The 20,794-nt window shown below is 36.7% G+C and overlaps 3 protein-coding genes across 4 annotated transcripts in view; 1 reads left to right on the top strand and 2 right to left on the bottom strand.

The window, feature by feature from the left end:
- Window positions 1-20,794, bottom strand: part of LOC111044883 — a 130,523-nt gene that overhangs the window by 61,784 nt on the left and 47,945 nt on the right. The gene's annotated exons all lie outside the window — the stretch shown is intronic.
- On the bottom strand, window positions 3,250-10,511 carry LOC111044871 (prolyl 4-hydroxylase subunit alpha-1-like). Its single transcript, XM_039435099.1, has 3 exons — window positions 10,351-10,511; window positions 9,495-10,005; window positions 3,250-3,255 (listed from the first exon to the last, which is right to left on the bottom strand). The coding sequence occupies exons 1-3, from the start codon at window positions 10,509-10,511 to the stop codon at window positions 3,250-3,252; spliced, it is 678 nt and encodes a 225-aa protein (XP_039291033.1).
- LOC111044870 (H(+)/Cl(-) exchange transporter 7) overlaps window positions 14,036-20,794 on the top strand; it is a 68,653-nt gene continuing 61,894 nt past the window's right edge. Inside the window, exon 1 of the mRNA XM_039435098.1 lies at window positions 14,036-14,193. The gene's annotated coding sequence lies outside the window, so the exon portion shown is untranslated. The remainder of the gene's footprint in view (window positions 14,194-20,794) is intronic.

Genomic DNA, 20,794 nt, shown 5'->3' with positions numbered 1-20,794 from the left:
ATTGTTTACGAGATAACAAATAATTCTAGAAGCTCTCCAAAACATCATAAGGTGATCAGCTCATAACCGATAATGAATACCGGATACCGGATTACCGGATACTTGAGCAACAAAACGCGATGAGTAAAATCACATATTACAAGCAGACTGCATTTGCTAAGCAGCATGCGCCACTAAACACACCACTAACTGTATATTTGCTCTATCATCCTATAACATCATCCTACCCTGTTCCAGGTCCACTCTACTCTTTTTCTGTTGTGGAATCAGCGTCACTCTTGTGACCTGGTTTTTCTGTTTACGGCGGCGTCAGCCCCGCAGCCACCAATACCTGACTGGCTCACTACTCATCATACACACCTCATCTTCATTTAATTCTCTCCCTCTTCCTCATCTTCTTTTTTTTCTTCTTCTTCTTCTTCTTCTTCTTCCTCTTTTTATTCTTCTTCTACTCTCTGATCACACTCTATACGTTTTTCTGTCCGCTTTCAACTTCAAATTTTCTTTTGATTCTCCACTCAGTTCCAAGTAATTCTTTCTTCTTTTCCTTGTCTTTATCCCTTCTCATCCTGATCAATTCATCATCTTCCCTCACCCACTGCGTAATCGATTAATCTGAATCTTATATCATAAAATCTCTTCACTTGTATGGGCTACTTTATTAAAATTAATAACAACAATATAAAAACATGAAGTACCATTTTATTTGAAACATTTAAAACTTTACTTGTTTGGAATGTTTTAAAGTTTTAAAATGTTTGAAATAAAAGGGTACTCCAAGTTTTTATATTGTTTTTATTAATTCTACATCTTATCCTCTACATTCTCACTCTTCTCCTCTTATTTCACTACTCTCTCCTCAATCTCTTTTCCAATTTCTATCTTCAGCATTCTCTTCCCAACTCATGTGCTCTTATTCCATCCTCTGCCGTTCTCCTCCCAATTCTACTTTTCTAATTGCTTCTCTCACCATTCTATTTTCAATTCCCATATTTAAATTCCAACTTCACTATTTCTTGTTCTCTTCTTTACTGACCTCTCACTTCCCTTATTTTCTTCACCTTCTCTCAAGCTCTTTGTAGTTCTCTCCATCATTCTCTTCTCAATTCCCAACTTCCAATTCAAACTTTGCTTGTCTCGTGTCAGCTCCTATATTCTACTTCCTTTCTTCATTCCTTCAATTCCCTTCTCTTCCCTTCCCTTCCAATTCTTTTCTTTGCCATTCTCTTCCCACTGCCTCTCTTGTTGACATATCAAATCCTCCTTCCTCCAATCGCAATAACCACTCATTTTCTAGTCATTAGACTGAACGGTGCATGTGTTGCATGTGTGTGAGTGAGCACACGTACGAGCAGCCTCCCGCACTCGCCACCAATGGCAAGGTTACGCCGAGCTGCACGCTTTGATTACGTAACGCTCTGGTCCATTAAGGGAATCACGTGACAACGCGTGCCCATGCATGCGCGTCCATCAGTCACTCATCGACTGTCTCAAGTCAACCTGATCATTATTTATGAGTGCAGTGCAGTGCACACGGTTAGTGACCGCAGCCCAGAATGAGACCACGCAGGATCAGTTACCTTTAGAGGCAGAGTGATTCTGCCGAAGCCGTTCATTATTACAAGAAAGTACACAACGAATGTTCGTATTCTATGAAGTTATGAACCAGATTGTCGAAATTATAAATCGCCAAGGAATACAATGTGATATAATTACTGAATACATATGTGTGAACCCCGTTACCCCATATGTGTATAAACCCCGTTGTCCCCGTTTAATAATTTACAAGAAAATAACATGAAAATCAACGTCAATCTGAACAAGTCGATGAAAATATTGATGGAATAAAATAACGATTAATTGAGATGTTACGAATGTACTTTTCTACTTATATTCCCTTAATATCGGGGCACCAAGCTTTGCTCTGGAGTACACAAGCATAGAAACAAAGTTTATATCTAGTTATTGATACACAGAACACAATATTCCTTAAAATGATTGGGGAGGGACCAACAGGCACAGCCCAAAAGTGTATATTCCCCGAATTTGATTTAAACACTATAATCTAAAAAGTATGTTCTATACACATTTGAATTCAAGTCCAGTTTTCAGTCCAAACATTTGAAAACAGAAAATTTCGAATTTAGATTGTTTAAAAACCAAATTGAATGAGAGAATAGCACTCACTAATTATTTAAAACTGTAAAATAATATTAGTAACTTTGAAAATTTTGATCAACATTATCGGATTTGTTAACATGGCCAACGATATGATTTTATTCAAAATGCATTTTTTTTTATATTAACAAAATATTGTAGCAAACATAGTATATCATTCCAAATTGAAGTACATTTTCAAAGTTTTGCAGTTTTAGTGAGTGTTATTCTCTTATTCAATTTGGGTTTCAAACAATCTAAATTCAATTCATCCCAATTTCTAGCATATTTGCTGAGATATACATCCAAGACCTTGAAGAGGCAAAGATTATCAAAAGTAACACACATTCAAAAAGCATCATATACTGGCACAGATACGTTGATGACATCATTCTATTATACAGAGGAAACAAAAGACAATGTGAACTTTTTCGTAATCACATAAACAAAATAGACAAAAACATCCAGTTCACAGCAGAGTATGAAACAGAAAAGAAACTCAACTTCCTAGATCTAACAATCACAAAAAATATGAACAATCAACACAGCTTCAATATAAACAGAAAACCAACCACATCAGACACCCTTATCCACCTGACCTCCAATCACCCCACTCAACACAAACATGCTGCTTTCAAAAAAATGATCCATAGACTAAACACCATCCCCTTATCAACAGAAGATTACAGTACAGAACTCGACACAATAAAATTCTGGGCCCAAACTAATGGCTATGATCCACTACTCATAGACAGAATCCAACAGAAAATGAAAAGAAAAACTCAAAAGCCCAGCACTGAACATAACAAATTCATAACACTAACATACATAAACTCAAAGTCCAACAGATTAGCAAAGAATTTCAAGAAGGCAGGATTCAATATAGCATACCAAACAAAAAAAAATCAAAAACCTACTAACCACAAGAGAACAGAAACAGAACTTATACGAAAACCAAGGGGTATACAAGCTCAACTGTTCAAATTGCCAAAAATACTACCTGGGGCAGAGCGGTCGTTCATTTGAGAAAAGATTCAAAGAACACATCAACAACTCCGAATCAGCATTTGCTACCCACTTAATAGGAAACAATCACACCTACACAGACATAGCCACAAATTTAAAAATTTTACACATCAGAAACAAAGGGCCTGAACTAAACACCTTGGAACAATTTGAAATATATAAACATACTAAAAGAGACCCCCACAACATTCTTAATGAGCAAACAAACTTCAAATCACACAGCCTCTTCAACCTCCTACTCCAATAATCCACAAATTCAAACATTCCCGCCACCCCCGCCGCCAACTGTTCAAAAAATCCTGCCACTCCCTCAACCCACGCTGCTTACTAACCATATGTATTCAACAATGGAAGTTTCAGCCAGTGTTGATGAAGGGTCTAGTGTCCGAAAGCGCAACACTAATGTATGTAGAAGCTAATAGCTTTAATTTATATAAATACCTGACTGCTATGTCGTAATTAATTGTTCAAAAGTGACTGTCTTATTCTTGTGACTTATGAAGTCAAACTCAACATGACCAAACTGCTCTTGAAAAACATGTCAAAGGTACTCTGAGCCCTTTAATTTGTAGGTTTTTACAGAGAGAAGAAAAAATTCTTTCTACTTTGTGGTTTTTGGTGAATTATTAGGGCTATCAGTTCAAATTACTGACTCGTTATTAGCTGGTCAATTCTAACAGTTAACTCTGCACTCCAACACTCAAAGTGATGATACTAACGACTCAATGTTATTAAATATAACAACTCATCCAATAATACAACATAGCTGCTCAAATCTCTCAGACAAATACCTTGACAAAAACAACCGATTAGAAATAAATCATTGAGACGCTGATAGAATTAAATGCCTGACAGCCCACAAAATTGCCACTTAATCCGATACCGTTCTCTTAACAGAAAAAGAGCTGATCAACAAGGGATTTACTGGAAATCCGTTCTAGTAGCCGCGGTATGCTAATCTGCTAAATTCTAAAAACAGCTCAACTACTAATAGTAAGTGGTCAGTCTCTCAACGGGTCAGTTGCTTCGATAAGGTCTTTGCCGATTCTCAGAGGCTTTCTTGTCGCGTGTTTTCTAGCGGACCGTATTACATTGAGAAAACTCACTGATTTGCGAATTTGAGTACGAGAAAAGAGTTCAGGAATTCTTCACTGAGACACTGATCACTGGTTACAATACTTGCAATGTAGTTGCTGAATCTGAACTTGTGTATTAGTATTCTTTTTTTGTAACTAAATTTCTTGCCATTCGTTTTCTTTTTATTGAACTTTTCCTTCCTCTCCTTTTTTCTACCCTTCTTCTCCTCTTCTTTTTCTCCTTCTTCCTCTACTTTACTCCCTCCTCCTCCTTCTTATCATTCACCTCTTCACACACTATCATTCTCTCTTTTCAACAGACACAAGAGCACACCTGTTCCGTGCCGATGACGATAGGAGTTAACTGAACGGGAACCATCGTCCAATACAATAATTACATTGTTGTGTTCTACTACTTTGGACCGTTATCATGCAGATTACGCGTCATTATAGTGCTGACCGACTGATACTCAACTAATCATTCCAGGTTTTCCGTTTTCCTGTCAGGATTCCATTCACTGATTCACTGATACGTGCTTTCCATAGCTGGAAGCCGAATATCAACTATTCATCCGATTATCCTAGCAACAACCTGAATCTTGATCATAGTCTTCCAGGTTCAATTGCAGTGTCCCATCGTTTTACAAGAGGTTTGAGCTTCTGTGGATCTATGACCCAAAGTCTTCTAGAAAAGCATATTTTTCCAGTATGAGATGAAAACTACTCTTCATTATCATTTTTATCATTTATGTAGTGAAGGTCTACATATATTTGTAATCCTCACAAATTTATACTTGATAGTTCCATGAATAGGATATTCAGTATTGATTGAATATCAAACCTGATGGTCTCCCACATATTCTAAACGAGCTACTGAGTTCTCCAATATCCGAACCGCTTCCCTTCTTGTACGAAGCAAACGAAAAATGTAACTTCTCATGTGGAGAATTGCACTTGTGTGACATGTGGCAAAATGTTACATGTTTCATATTAGTTTGCCGAAATTTCTATTTTATTATTGTATTAAGCTTTGGAAAACAACTGCTCACTCTGATATATTCTTTTGATTTGAGAGAGAGAACGCTTGTTTGTCTCTGATAACATTTTTCAAGTTTGCCTTTGCTTTTTAATAAGCGTAAATTTCTCAGATTTTCTTTTTTCTCTCTTACGTAATACTTTTTGTATGAGTCTCGTACTTTTCTCTCTCACTCTCCGATTATTCATCTTGTATTAGCTGCCTCCTGATTGATCCACTACCTCAGTATTGTAAATTATAGCCAATTGGAGTAGAGGCTGGCTTGCTTGCGAAAGGCTCTGTTTCAAGCTAAGCAGATTTTATTTTTTCCGATTTTGTTGTTTATTTCTTTGTGACAAGATGTAGTCGACCTAAAGTAATAGTATTCAAGTAATATAATAGTATTCAATAATATTTCTATTGATAGTAATATTAATAGTATTCAACTATTTAATTTTTTAGTAGCATATTTAATTTAAGTTTTTATCTCCTAATCCGCTGCAAAAGGTAACAATGATTTTATAATTGAATTTGTATTTATTCATTTAGAATATTGAAATTTCTCTGAAAATAGAATTACATTTTCTTTCTAAATAAAAGTTGAATTATCTGTAACGTAAATTGTCTCACGAATTTTGTATAACGTTAATTTATGGAAATCAAAATAGTTCAAATAAAATTTATAGCCTTGAAGTTCGTGAAATGTTAATGAACTGTAATTTAATAATTTTTAATCTATTCCTAAGTTTTGATTTATTCATCTGTGGAAAAAAGTAACTCGTTAAGTTATTAATAATAATGATGATAATAATAAAACTGAGGGTGATGCCCACATAAGCTCTTAGGCTTGTGCGTGGGTAATGAGTGAGAGGGATGATGATGAGAGATGACTATTTCTTAGGTAGTCGAGACCGACGAATTATCGTCTCCTCCGAAAGACGGGGTGGCCTTATCTACGTGACTGAGCTGTGGTCAAAACCTTTTGCCCCTGTCGAGATTCGAACTCGGTTATTGATCAGAATATTATGAGAATATTAGCGGTCTCAGCTATACCCGTGGTCTCAGGTGTACCCCGCCGTCTCAGCTATACTCCGCCGTCCCAGCGATCTCAATGATACACTGTTTAAAAATGGATCTCATTCAATAATTATCAAAACTCAACCTTACCAAACCATTGACGACTTAAGATCCATATACGTTATCTACGAAGCAGTTCAAATTCTTTCTCTGATGTTGAACCACAAATAGAATATTACACACTGAAAGAATCCATCGGTTGAAACCAGGCAGTGATACGCTCAGTGAAAGTGATATTGAAAGAGTTATGTTTTTTTAAGGTTGCGCCCCCCCCCCCCCCTAATCGTTACTGAGGTATTTTAAGAATCATATTAAATATATGTAATTGATTTATTCTTTGTTATTTACTCCTTGCTCTTACTTCCACTGTTGATTATTTATTTTTTTATTTTTCTGTTTCAAAATCATATAAATGATATGTTGCTACTATTTCAGTTGTTTTCGTCCCAGGGTTTCTTCATATTATGTTCCAGGAAGTAAAGTAAGTAGGAGAAAAATAGACAGTAGGTGGAGAAAAATATATGTTTCCTTTTTCTGTCAAACGATCGAATTGCATTTGAAAAGAAGTATTGCAGTGTATGAATTTTATGGCATATCTGTATAATCATTCGCCTCTACAATAATTTAAACGTAATAATTGATCTCATATTTACTCATTTTATATTAAGTTATTTGTACTAATCGAACCAAATTATTATACTAACGACATGAAATCTTGTTTCAAGTGGTATTTCTAAAATATAATAAAGTTGGAGCGAGAAGATTTTACAAAATTAATGCCAGCAATTATCAGTATAGACTAATATTAAACATGACATGAAAATTGAGTTGCATTCTGTTCACTCAAGCTGATCCAGGATCAGTAAAATGCTATTGAGCAATGATGCATCCATCTATTATAGCATTGGGATCAGCACTAATGCTAAGAGGCTATTCTAAAATAGTTGATCCCGGTTCAGTTGTTGCAACTCAAAATTAAAAAGTTGGATAAACAGATCATCATAGATCCGTTAATCTAAAGCTATTAGATGTAGCAAACGCTGTGATTGAATTTTTCCGGGCACGTTCCCGGTAGGACGTAGGAACCATAGAAGAAGAAGAGAAAGAAGAGGTTGAAAAAAGTGAGAGGAAAAGAAGAGAAAGATAATAAAGGAAGGAGAAGATTGATGTCGAACTGGGCGTCATAGTGACAAACGAGTTTGTTCACGTGTTGGAGCCTGAGACACGCGTGTACCTGACAACCAGTAGAAGAATTATACCAATTTTCGGTGTCCTAACTGTTTCCTAGACGCGTACTGCTAGATTAATGATACATTGAGGCGATTTGGAGCCACCTATTTTCGTCTGCAGACCTCCACACCAACGGCTAACAATCTAGCATTCATTTGTCTTGCCGACGGTCAACTAATGTTGCTGCCAATTGATTCACTACAACTGGGCATTACAAAACACATTACAGCATATATGATGTTAGTGATACTAACTATCTATTCTACTATCTATACTATACTACTATCAAAGAGAATGGGATGTAGGTATTATATTCATATTCTTTCATTTCACTTATACTTGCTACTATGATGATAAACTTCAGTAATAATTCTAAGATGAAGTTTATCCATGTAATGAAAGGTGAGTCATTTTATGAATACATAAGGGTATCGACCCAACCAGGAAGATGACAACTGTTATCAACAAGGTGTATCAATATTTCAATTAAATAGCTACTCACTGCAATTTCAGCAATTTTGGTTAATTTTACAGTCGTTTGAATGGGTCAAACCAGAACTTGTTCGATTCCAACTCTGATGAAGCAGTTTAGGAGTTAATGATCTGAGTTTTAGTTATAATTTATTGATTGATATGGAACTTTGATACATTATTATCCACCCAGGACTGAAAATTCCGTGAACTCTGAAGAAGGGGTCCACGCCTTGTAAAAAGCTAAAATATTTTCACTCGTAGCTTCAAACTGCCTACGTAGCAAAAGGTACAGGGATGGCAACTCGATATAAGCTATCAAATGATTGATATCTTCAAATGAATCGGACATTACATCATTAGAAAATGTTCTTTTAAAAATGACATTTTATTTCCATCAATATAGGTAGCATTATGATACAATATAAATCTGGCATTTAATCTCTCTGAAATTCATCTATATTATTATTTCTCTTATGACTGGGATTCAACAACTGAAATATCCTCTTAAAAATCTTGATCTGGAAATAATAAAAATAATGATCTTGATCAATGGATCTAATGTATGTGAGGTGAAAACGCCTATCTGAGTATTTCGGCTACAAACATTAGAGTTAATTAGTATAGGTAACAGTTGATTAGTTGATAGTGTAGGAGAAATAAGAAAAACCTTTTTTTCTGACAGGTGAGCTCCCAAAGGAAAAAGGTCATCAAATAACTAAGAGAAATTTTAATTATTGGGAAATTTGCTAAACGATTTTTTTTGCCAAACGAAAAGATTGGCACTAGCGAACAGGAACCAAGATTCTCAGTTGGGCCATGACAATACATAGCTTGCTCGCATCATGAAATAGGGATCAACGTGTTCATCATACTATACTTCATTTTGTTTCATAGAAATCTTTTTAAAAAATACTAATCTCGAAGCTTTTGGTGCAGTTACAATCTGGTGCGATGGAATGGTAATTTAACTTACTTTCATAGAAAAATAATAATAATTTCCAGGTTTGTTTTGTGAAGAAGATGAAGCTTTCTGGGGGTGAAGATCGCGCTGGGAAACAACTCCAAGTTTTTCTAGAAAATATCTAAAGAATCTAGAAAGTTTATAACGTGAACAAATGAATTTATTTTCACTTACGAAAAAAACAATTACATAGTAGCTCAGATACAATCGAGATCACAGCTTTGGCTCAACTCACACTCACGCGACTCAGGTCGAGAAGAGACTCGACTCTAGTCGAGAGCATGTGTTTCCAAATGGTGACACTCAGACCAGTCGGTTCTAGTCTCCGCGACGTCACCATTTGAAAACACATGCTCTCGACTAGAGTCGAATCTCTTCTCGACCTGAGTCGCGTGAGTGTGAGTTGAGCCCTAGTGTGATATTTGAAGAACTAAACTTTGACACAATTATGAAGTGATTGAGGCCTGTTTCTAGTTACCTGTACCAGCTGGATGAGTACCAGCTCGAGTCTCTTTTTGCAGCGCACCCGGCCATGTAAATTCCTCGCCTCGTTTGTAAATCCACTTGTTGGCCACCCATTTGGAGCCGGCCAGCACAGGACAGCCGGCATGCAGTGTGGCAGAGTCAACCTCTCCACCAAGGTGAGGATGTGCCAAAACACTGCTGTTCCCTTCTGCGGCCACAGGGCAAGCTTCAGTAATAGAAACACTGTTGCCCCTCCCTGTGCCACATCACTCATGTAGAACATCACTGTAGCTATTCGAAGCCTATTACCATTGTTTAACTCCAATATTCTGAAGTTTTCATCCCTATTTATTACTGGTAATGTGTCGTAATGCGGTAAGTTTCCGTTAATGCAGTAATTGATCACTTTCAGCCTCTCAGCAGTGGCCATGTTGAGAGAGGCCATGTGCTCGACACGCCGACTCAGTAGCTTGATGGATGGATGTTCGGACTCCTCCAGCAACTCTGCCTTGCTGATCCAACAGCTGGCCACAATTTATTGTCTCTCATGTATTTGCGATCTTCACAGTGGAACGTGGAACATGGGCCCTGCCAATTTCTTGAGCACTTCTATTTCCCTGTCGCAGATAACGTCACGATATAAAACAATTCTAGGCTCCAGATAAGCTTAGTCTTCTTTCAAGGGGGAAATTCTCAGGTATGGTTGGTTTCTGTGCACATAACGACATTTTAGTTGAGCCATCACTTGAGGAGGTGGAGAGAGCCTTGTGACACAGCTTCTCATACAACCCTGTTTGTGGATGATTGTTAGCAACTGACACTGGTGCTGTTTTGATGGCCGCTAGAAGGTACGGTTGCCACAAGCGTACTCATGATTTGGAACTATAGACAGCAGTTCTTCGGTCATCTGCGACACGGATTGCACGTTGCCTTGCATATAAGTGAAATAGGCCAGGTACTCCAGCATCTGCCAGCGTTTTATTTTGGCTCGATTCCCCTCCTGTTCAAGTTGTTTGAGCGATTCCAGCATCCAGAGCACTGTATGTTGGTATTCATCGTTTTTGTACGACTCTACCAAGCTCGAAACAATCGTGAGCGGACAGGTCTGTGGTGTAATGTACACCGTTTAACCGCCCCCGGTCTAGGGAGGCGGTGTCCAGCTGATAGGTGTCCTGCAGTCGCATCAGAGCTGTTACCGCCACCACCACATTCTCCTCCACTAGAATCTTCAGCTGCTGCTGGTGATTCATCATCTTCTTCCGTTCCTCTTCAGCAAAATCAACCATCAAGGAATCCACCTGTTTTCAATCGTTTGTCAGTTGTTTGACCATCTTATAGGCGTTCATAAGGTTCTCCAGATAGGCACTCACATCCACACTCCCGCTATCATGTATTTTCCTGTATTCTGCTGCACTTCTTCTAAGCTGTGACAACCGATGCTCTGTTTTAGGAGTGTAATCGTCTAGAGCTCTGATGAGTACTGCTTCTGTTTCAACCAATTCTTCTAGTTCGACCAGAGCTGAATACAGCTCAGCATTCATCATTCCGATCTTACTCACGAACATGCAGGTCACCACACGCATTCCATCATGTCTTCCAAAACTCAACTCATAGAAACGACAAAAATATCACAAGCACTGGAACAGAATAAACTTTCATTAGGTATTTGCAAATGAAAAACACAAATCTGGCATTTAATCTCTCTGAAATTCATCTATATTATTATTTCTCTTATGACTGGGATTCAACAACTGAAATATCCTCTTAAAAATCTTGATCTGGAAATAATAAAAATAATGATCTTGATCAATGGATCTAATGTATGTGAGGTGAAAACGCCTATCTGAGTATTTCGGCTACAAACATTAGAGTTAATTAGTATAGGTAACAGTTGATTAGTTGATAGTGTAGGAGAAATAAGAAAAACCTTTTTTTCTGACAGGTGAGCTCCCAAAGGAAAAAGGTCATCAAATAACTAAGAGAAATTTTAATTATTGGGAAATTTGCTAAACGATTTTTTTTGCCAAACGAAAAGATTGGCACTAGCGAACAGGAACCAAGATTCTCAGTTGGGCCATGACAATACATAGCTTGCTCGCATCATGAAATAGGGATCAACGTGTTCATCATACTATACTTCATTTTGTTTCATAGAAATCTTTTTAAAAAATACTAATCTCGAAGCTTTTGGTGCAGTTACAATCTGGTGCGATGGAATGGTAATTTAACTTACTTTCATAGAAAAATAATAATAATTTCCAGGTTTGTTTTGTGAAGAAGATGAAGCTTTCTGGGGGTGAAGATCGCGCTGGGAAACAACTCCAAGTTTTTCTAGAAAATATCTAAAGAATCTAGAAAGTTTATAACGTGAACAAATGAATTTATTTTCACTTACGAAAAAAACAATTACATAGTAGCTCAGATACAATCGAGATCACAGCTTTGGCTCAACTCACACTCACGCGACTCAGGTCGAGAAGAGACTCGACTCTAGTCGAGAGCATGTGTTTCCAAATGGTGACACTCAGACCAGTCGGTTCTAGTCTCCGCGACGTCACCATTTGAAAACACATGCTCTCGACTAGAGTCGAATCTCTTCTCGACCTGAGTCGCGTGAGTGTGAGTTGAGCCCTAGTGTGATATTTGAAGAACTAAACTTTGACACAATTATGAAGTGATTGAGGCCTGTTTCTAGTTACCTGTACCAGCTGGATGAGTACCAGCTCGAGTCTCTTTTTGCAGTGCACCCGGCCATGTAAATTCCTCGCCTCGTTTGTAAATCCACTTGTTGGCCACCCATTTGGAGCCGGCCAGCACAGGACAGCCGGCATGCAGTGTGGCAGAGTCAACCTCTCCACCAAGGTGAGGATGTGCCAAAACACTGCTGTTCCCTTCTGCGGCCACAGGGCAAGCTTCAGTAATAGAAACACTGTTGCCCCTCCCTGTGCCACATCACTCATGTAGAACATCACTGTAGCTATTCGAAGCCTATTACCATTGTTTAACTCCAATATTCTGAAGTTTTCATCCCTATTTATTACTGGTAATGTGTCGTAATGCGGTAAGTTTCCGTCAATGCAGTAATTGATCACTTTCAGCCTCTCAGCAGTGGCCATGTTGAGAGAGGCCATGTGCTCGACACGCCGACTCAGTAGCTTGATGGATGGATGTTCGGACTCCTCCAGCAACTCTGCCTTGCTGATCCAACAGCTGGCCACAATTTATTGTCTCTCATGTATTTGCGATCTTCACAGTGGAACGTGGAACATGGGCCCTGCCAATTCTTGAGCACTTCTATTTCCCTGTCGCAGATAACGTCACGATATAAAACAATTCTAGGCTCCAGATAAGCTTAGTCTTCTTTCAAGGGGGAAATTCTCAGGTATGGTTGGTTTCTGTGCACATAACGACATTTTAGTTGAGCCATCACTTGAGGAGGTGGAGAGAGCCTTGTGACACAGCTTCTCATACAACCCTGTTTGTGGATGATTGTTAGCAACTGACACTGGTGCTGTTTTGATGGCCGCTAGAAGGTACGGTTGCCACAAGCGTACTCATGATTTGGAACTATAGACAGCAGTTCTTCGGTCATCTGCGACACGGATTGCACGTTGCCTTGCATATAAGTGAAATAGGCCAGGTACTCCAGCATCTGCCAGCGTTTTATTTTGGCTCGATTCCCCTCCTGTTCAAGTTGTTTGAGCGATTCCAGCATCCAGAGCACTGTATGTTGGTATTCATCGTTTTTGTACGACTCTACCAAGCTCGAAACAATCGTGAGCGGACAGGTCTGTGGTGTAATGTACACCGTTTAACCGCCCCCGGTCTAGGGAGGCGGTGTCCAGCTGATAGGTGTCCTGCAGTCGCATCAGAGCTGTTACCGCCACCACCACATTCTCCTCCACTAGAATCTTCAGCTGCTGCTGGTGATTCATCATCTTCTTCCGTTCCTCTTCAGCAAAATCAACCATCAAGGAATCCACCTGTTTTCAATCGTTTGTCAGTTGTTTGACCATCTTATAGGCGTTCATAAGGTTCTCCAGATAGGCACTCACATCCACACTCCCGCTATCATGTATTTTCCTGTATTCTGCTGCACTTCTTCTAAGCTGTGACAACCGATGCTCTGTTTTAGGAGTGTAATCGTCTAGAGCTCTGATGAGTACTGCTTCTGTTTCAACCAATTCTTCTAGTTCGACCAGAGCTGAATACAGCTCAGCATTCATCATTCCGATCTTACTCACGAACATGCAGGTCACCACACGCATTCCATCATGTCTTCCAAAACTCAACTCATAGAAACGACAAAAATATCACAAGCACTGGAACAGAATAAACTTTTCATTAGGTATTTGCAAATGAAAAACACACAGCAATACCATTTCAAAGTTCCAATTTCACTCGTCCACTTGTGTTATGTTTGAATCAGTGACAAATAGCTTGGTGAAGCAAATCTTGTTGGATTAGACAATGTAGGTTTGTAACAATGTATGACTGATTGCAAATTTGAACAGGTTGTTTACTGTGATCACAAAATCAGCTCATGCAATATCTTTGAGAATATAGGTCGAAATCCTGCTCCATTTTCAACAAGTTACAGTATGTAACAAATGTCATTTGGAAGTTGTGATTTGGGGAGTTGGTATTTATAATTTGTGAATTTTTAGTTGTTTAAGTAATACTTTTTGTGTAGTTGAGAAGTTGATATTGTGGTAATTATTCATATTGAATGAAAAAGACTGAGAAATTGTCAAAAAAACCACTGATTTATTGATAATTAGAAAAGATTTTAGATAATAAGATTTTATTTATTCATATGCAAATACAATTCAGGTAAAAACAACAGGCATTTGCCCAAAACTGCTTCAAACCTTAATTTGGAATACACAGTCTAAAGGTTATGCTACTTACGTAACTGAAATGATAATTCGTACACAATTTTGAGTCCAAAAAATGTATCTACTACAATTTTGTATTTATCAGATTGATCTCTTCCTTCACAATTAGATTAAGAAAATTTTAGATTAAGAAAAGACAATTAGATTTCTAATTATCAATAAATCTGTGATTTTTTGACAATTTCTTAGTCTTTTTCGTTCAAGTTTAAGTAATATTTTATTATCATGATGAGTGCTAAAATTTGAATGATTATGTAGAACCAGGGTAATAATATGAAAGATCTAAGAGTTACATTAATATTAATGACTGTAAAAAATAAAGGATACAGATAACAAGATGTGTGTAGTATGTGGATAGTACTCCAAACAAATCGACACTTATATGACATACTAGTAGTTCTGTGAACAGTAGACCTCGCTCAGTTAAAAGCCGCAGCCTTCTCTTATTCTGTCTGTCCATCAGAGTAAATCCTGTCTGTATGTCGCGTCGGCGAGATATCGGTGTTGAAACGGCTAATGGCTGTTGGGGTTGGTGTATCAAAAATGCTAACATCAAAAGATAATCTCCTTCAAGACATACTGGCAACAGGACAGCCCAAGTTCAAAGCAGAGAATGTTCGAGAGACAATACTATATAATTTTAGTTATTAATTGCATGCGTTATTGCACACAATCAATAGTTAATTTATTTATTCACAATGGTGACAACGGGATTCCCCAAATATGTCTCCTTGACAATAAAAATTGTACAGATACAAATGAAAAAAAAATTAACGTTAAAAATAATACGAACTTATGCAGTAATAAATAATACAAACAAAAAAATACACCTAATTTAAAAATGAAAAATACAAAGATTTCAAATACTTATGAAAAAAGTAAAAATAAAACAAATTCAAAATTCCAAAACTTATAAAAATTAAAGAATATAATTGACCGAGCGATGATGAATAATTCTAGTTTGATTTTTACTCTAATATTGGCGTATGAAGGAGGCTCCTTTCCCCTTTTATATTATTATCCTTGAAATGCAAAATTTCCGAAAACCTTGTATATACGTCGACGCGCAATTTAAAAAGGAACTTACCTTGTCAAATTTCATGAAAATCTATTACCACGTTTCACCGTAAATGCGCAACATATAAACATTTAAACATTAAGAGAAATGCCGAACCGTCGACTTGAATCTTAGACCTCACTTCGCTCGATCAATAATACAACTCAAATTCAACACACTTCAGCACAAATTTACAACTTCAAAATCATCGGGAGAGTATTGATCAAAATCAAAAGAATCATTTTGATAGCAGAACGAAGCTCAACATTGTCGATTTCTCCATGTGAACCGTGATAACAATAGCAACGGCTATTTATCTGTTGAGATGATGTTGCAATCAAACTACAGCAGACCGCTATCACACTGGCCAAATGTCCGGGTCCAATATCGAAGGCCGCAACATTGTACTTAGCATTCCCACGACTGTAAATGAGATCCTTTCGGACAAAACATAAACAAGGATGAAAAGAGGAGAGGAAAAAGGAGTAGATGAAGATAAAGACGGACGAAGGACTCTGGTCAATTATATCCATCTTGGCCTATGCTAATCCAGCATAGCTACTTTATTTACAATAGTGATGAGGTAATTAGAGAAAGATGTCCAACAATCATGAGAACTGGATGCCACCAAATTATGTGTTATCATCTACTTGTTATTTGTCTTTTCTACATGGATACTAGTCATGTTCAAGATTCAAAGAGATGACACAGAATTCAATCATCTATTTATTTATTTATTTATTCAAAACATAAACAAATTTATGTATGGAGTAGTAATCGTTGTGATTTAAGCAATGTCACTTTCGGTACCTTCTCACTTGAGCAATGGTTTGGAACTCTCATAACATAGTAGATCTAGCATGTTTTAGATGTTACTAGCATGTTACAGAGGATGTTAATTCAGCGAGATTGAACTACCCGTCAGATTCACACCATTAATGAAAGATGTAGAGCTATGATTATCAACATCAATGTAGTGTTGGATCCTAGTTGATACTTGTAGACTTTTTAATACTTATTTTAAACGGTGGTCTGTTGTCTGTTGGAGGTGTCTCAAGAATAGATTTGTGATATTTTCAAGTGAGTATTTTAGAGCAGTTCTATAGTGTAACTTATTTTCAAGATATTTTTATATTTCCACTTGCTATCACTGGGTCACTGTAGACAAATTAAAACAAGCTTACTATTGACTAAGCCTACATTCTCCTGATTCATCTGTGTGATAAATACACAACTCAGAATTCTGCCAATAGGTACCAGCACCAGTTGTATAACTAGTAGTTCTGTGGACAGTAGACCTCGCGCTCAGTGAGTTACATTGACCTGTTGTTATGTTTTCTCAAAAATTAATAAATAATTTATCAATTAAAAATGTCTAGAAAAAATCCGAAATAAACATAGAGCTTTCTGTCTTATATCGTACCGTGACATGTAGTCCCGGAATGTGAGTGTGAGGGCTGTTATCAGGTCTGGCTGCAATTACTGTCTACAACGTTGATGGAAAGATACAATTTTCAAGATGTTCGATGTTTTTGAACGGGTAGTATTATAGTCAACTGTCCACTAACGGTAATGGAAAAATACATTTTCAAGATGTTCGATGTTTTTGAACGGGTAGTATTATAGTCCACTAGACAGCTGATTTATGATGAATAATTCTATAGTCTGATTTTTACGGTAATATTGGCGTATGAAGGAGGCTCCTTTTTCCTTTTAAATTATCCTTGAAATGCAAAATTTCCAAAAACCTTGTATATACGTCGACGCGCAATTTAAAAAGGAACGTACCTATCAAATTTCATGAAAATCTATTACCGCGTTTCGTCGTAAATGCGCAACATAAAAACATATAAACATTTAAACATTCAAAAATTTAAACATTCAAACATTTAAACATTAGGAGAAATGCCAAACCGTCGACTTGAATCTTAGACCTTACTTCGCTCGGTTAATTAATTTACTCTCGACTCTCTCCCAAGTGGAAAAAGTTTGTGATCTAAAAAATAGTAAATTAGTGACTAAATCAACTCTTCCTCCACAGCTTCTTATGGAAGCGCAGTTTTATATTTTGCCACCTGAAAAGTTTTGAACGAAAATTGTGAGACATCACCCCCAAAATTGAAATTCTTGCATAATGGTGAGGAGCCTGTACCACAAATCCCCCCATAAACCGTCAATCCAGCACCGGTGCAGTGACAACGTAGGTGGTAACATGCATTTTTTTAAGTTTAGATAATAAAGGCGACTGTGTTTACATCTTGTCCTGTTTGGATCCCACCCACCATAAGCCAACATTTCAAGTATGTTTTCGCCGTTTGATGGTCCATATAATATAAACCAGATGCCTTCTTGTGTACACAAGCTGTGGGAACGAAGAAATAAAGGAGACCTATAAAACCTAAAATCATACAATATTTACTTCTGACATGTTAGGAGGCACATCTCAAGACTACGTAGAACTAAATCTCTGTCAGGAGGAAGAAAACTGTGTGAAAAACGTTAAAATATTCGCGAAATTTAATATAAAAAGTATTTCCTCACATTATGTAGCATAATATTACGAAATTACATTTCAAAATATGATAATGATATTGAATTTTTATGCAGGGTACGAGTATGGCAGTCTATCCATTGATTCATTAATGAAATTCACCAATCTATTATTTCATACATCTAAAAAGCTCATATATTTAAAAAATTTCGATCCATTAAGCCTATATAGGCTTCTCATAGGTAGAAACAGGAGATTCTACACAACTAGATTCATGTCACATAGTTGACTTGACTTGAACACCCAATTTTTCGAATATTTGAATTAGAATTGATGAAGGTGTTTAGGCAATAAAATTGATTACGACTTCTTGAATAATCAAGTAATGTTACACAACAGTGTTGCTTGACTAGAAGGCTCTATTTCATTAAGACAACAAATAATAATCACTTGAAAACTGTCCATCCAAACTTCGATTTCCCATTAGAACTTTCCTATTGCACTCAAAATTACAAAACTAGTCGCCCCATAATTTATGTACAATTACAAAATGTAACCGGAAGCTCCGCTGTAATGAAGAAAGGCAGCATCGTTACACTCTACAACGTCTGATTTAAGTTGTCATTCTATCACTTCAAACAACGTAATCATGCGTTGAAAAAGGGAGTGAAAAACTGAAAACTAGAAAGTCATCGATGATTGTTGAACAAGGAGAAGAATAGGAAAAAATGGTGAAGAAGAAAAAGAAGAAGTAAACGGTAGAGAACATTGAAATGTTATTTCAAGCGTTTAGAGTGATTGTTTCCTAGTTGATAAGATGCCTTCAAAAGAGGAGAAAAGTCGAGAAAGTGATTCTAGCTGAGCTGAAAGTGATGTTTCTCGAATACAACATCTATATTATTTCTGTTACTATAATCGTTGAGCGTTACTTTCAATGCAGCAGTGTGTAACATGTCATCAAAAATGTCTCTCTACATGACACTTACATGAAGCAACTATGATACACAAATGGGTGGACCATGTATGATTGATACATCTCTCTTTTTTGCAGATTACACACTTTCCAATGAGTCTCCATTTCACTGTCTCATCTAATTACATGTTGTCAATTTATTGCTCCACACATGTCCTGCATTGAATATTGTAAGTAAATTTTGACAGCCGTAAAAAATTATCAACATTCTAATAGAAAATCACTGTATTTGATGGTTTACATTGGTGCTGTACACCATCTGTCACATTGGTGATGGGCCAACGTGAACAGTATTACGTACAATTAGAAGCAAACAATCTAAAAATTCAACAAACAAACAACAGTTCAGAATGGGAAATGCTACATTGATGCTACTATAATAGTATATTGATGATGACAATCCAACAACCGTAAATAGAAAATGCTTCATTGATGGTGCATGTCATAATATACGACAAGAGTAAAAACTCAACAGGAAGCTAATCCTGGGATGAAATTCAGGTTATGGTCCTCACATTTATAACCCTTAATTCCAAACATTCCATACAAGGAATGGATCAACAGCCATTTGAATCGAATCCGATATCAATGAGCAACAGCATTCAAACTAATCAATAATTGACCCTCTTGATTTTCAAAAGAATCTAATTATGTTTTCAGTAATTTTAAATGCTAGTGATTAATATGAACAGTTACACAAATCGAGTTACTTCTCTTTGGCTTGTTAGAACAAGCTTATTTATTTTTTGTACTTCAAGCAGAGAGTTTAAAATGTACATGAGCAGAGATTATAGAATTCAATTCAATTTCATTTATTACCAATTTAAAATATTCAAGTCATATCACAAACTGTTCATAATATGGCATATAGAAATATGAATAAATAAGCACAATTATTCATATATATACTTAAATAAAATAAAAAATAAAATCTAGGTATCACCAGTAAAAAGAAACTCTTTGCCCGCTGGTAAGAGTTGCAAAAAAGTAAAAGCAAAACATAAAATTTCGAAATAATTTGAGAAATTTAGGTTCAAGTTCAACTAATAATTACAGTAGAAACTTTACAACAGTAGAATCATCAAAAATCAACAAATATTGGGCAGAGAATTAAATGTATAGTGTAGTACATTCTGTTCTCAGGCATTCTATTCTCTCTGACTACGTCAGTATCTATATTCTATTAGTAGTTCAATATATTCTATATTCCACAGCACATTTCAATCAGTGACATTATCGATAGTAGGCTAAGTTATATATTCTCTGATAATAAGACTATACAAACAAACCAAGAAAACTTCATTGGGAGAAACATGAATGATCCTATGTGAATTATTTAGTTCATCAATCTTATTTTGAAAATATGATCACGTTTAATAGAATTCTTCACATAAATACCCGAACTCCCAATCCACTGGAAACTTAAAGGAAGTAGATAGAAAATAGTATCAAGTTCAATGAGAAATGATACAAGACATCGAATATCTGAACCCTGCTATTACACAATTCAAAGTTGAGAGCTGCACTTTTTCCTTTTGTTTCAAAAAATAAATTAAAGAAAACAATAATTCTTCCTCCCTACAATTCCTATTCCTATTTAGAAGAATGTGGACGGAATCCTCCCTAGGCTCCATTGTAAACCATTTCTGAATCGAGGTAATAATTTAGAGTTAATTCCTTGTTCTCTGCTACCTGCTCACAGGTGAGATCGTGTTGACCTTTATGTGAACAGAACCATCATAATTTAGGGCTGCTCGTCATGCTCCGGCTTCCGAGCGAAGATCCCCCCCCCCCACGAGCGGGCTAAATACAAAAATTACGTTCCTCCAGATCGGATCAGAAGCATTTTTTGAGATCTCACACTGATTTCCTAAGAAGCTTTCCATATTGAAAC

The sequence above is a fragment of the Nilaparvata lugens genome, chromosome 8 (assembly GCF_014356525.2).
Source record: "Nilaparvata lugens isolate BPH chromosome 8, ASM1435652v1, whole genome shotgun sequence".
Classification (NCBI taxonomy): Eukaryota; Metazoa; Arthropoda; class Insecta; order Hemiptera; family Delphacidae; genus Nilaparvata; species Nilaparvata lugens.
The sequence above is the reverse complement of the archived record's forward strand: the minus strand, read 5'-3'. Positions and strand labels throughout refer to the sequence as shown.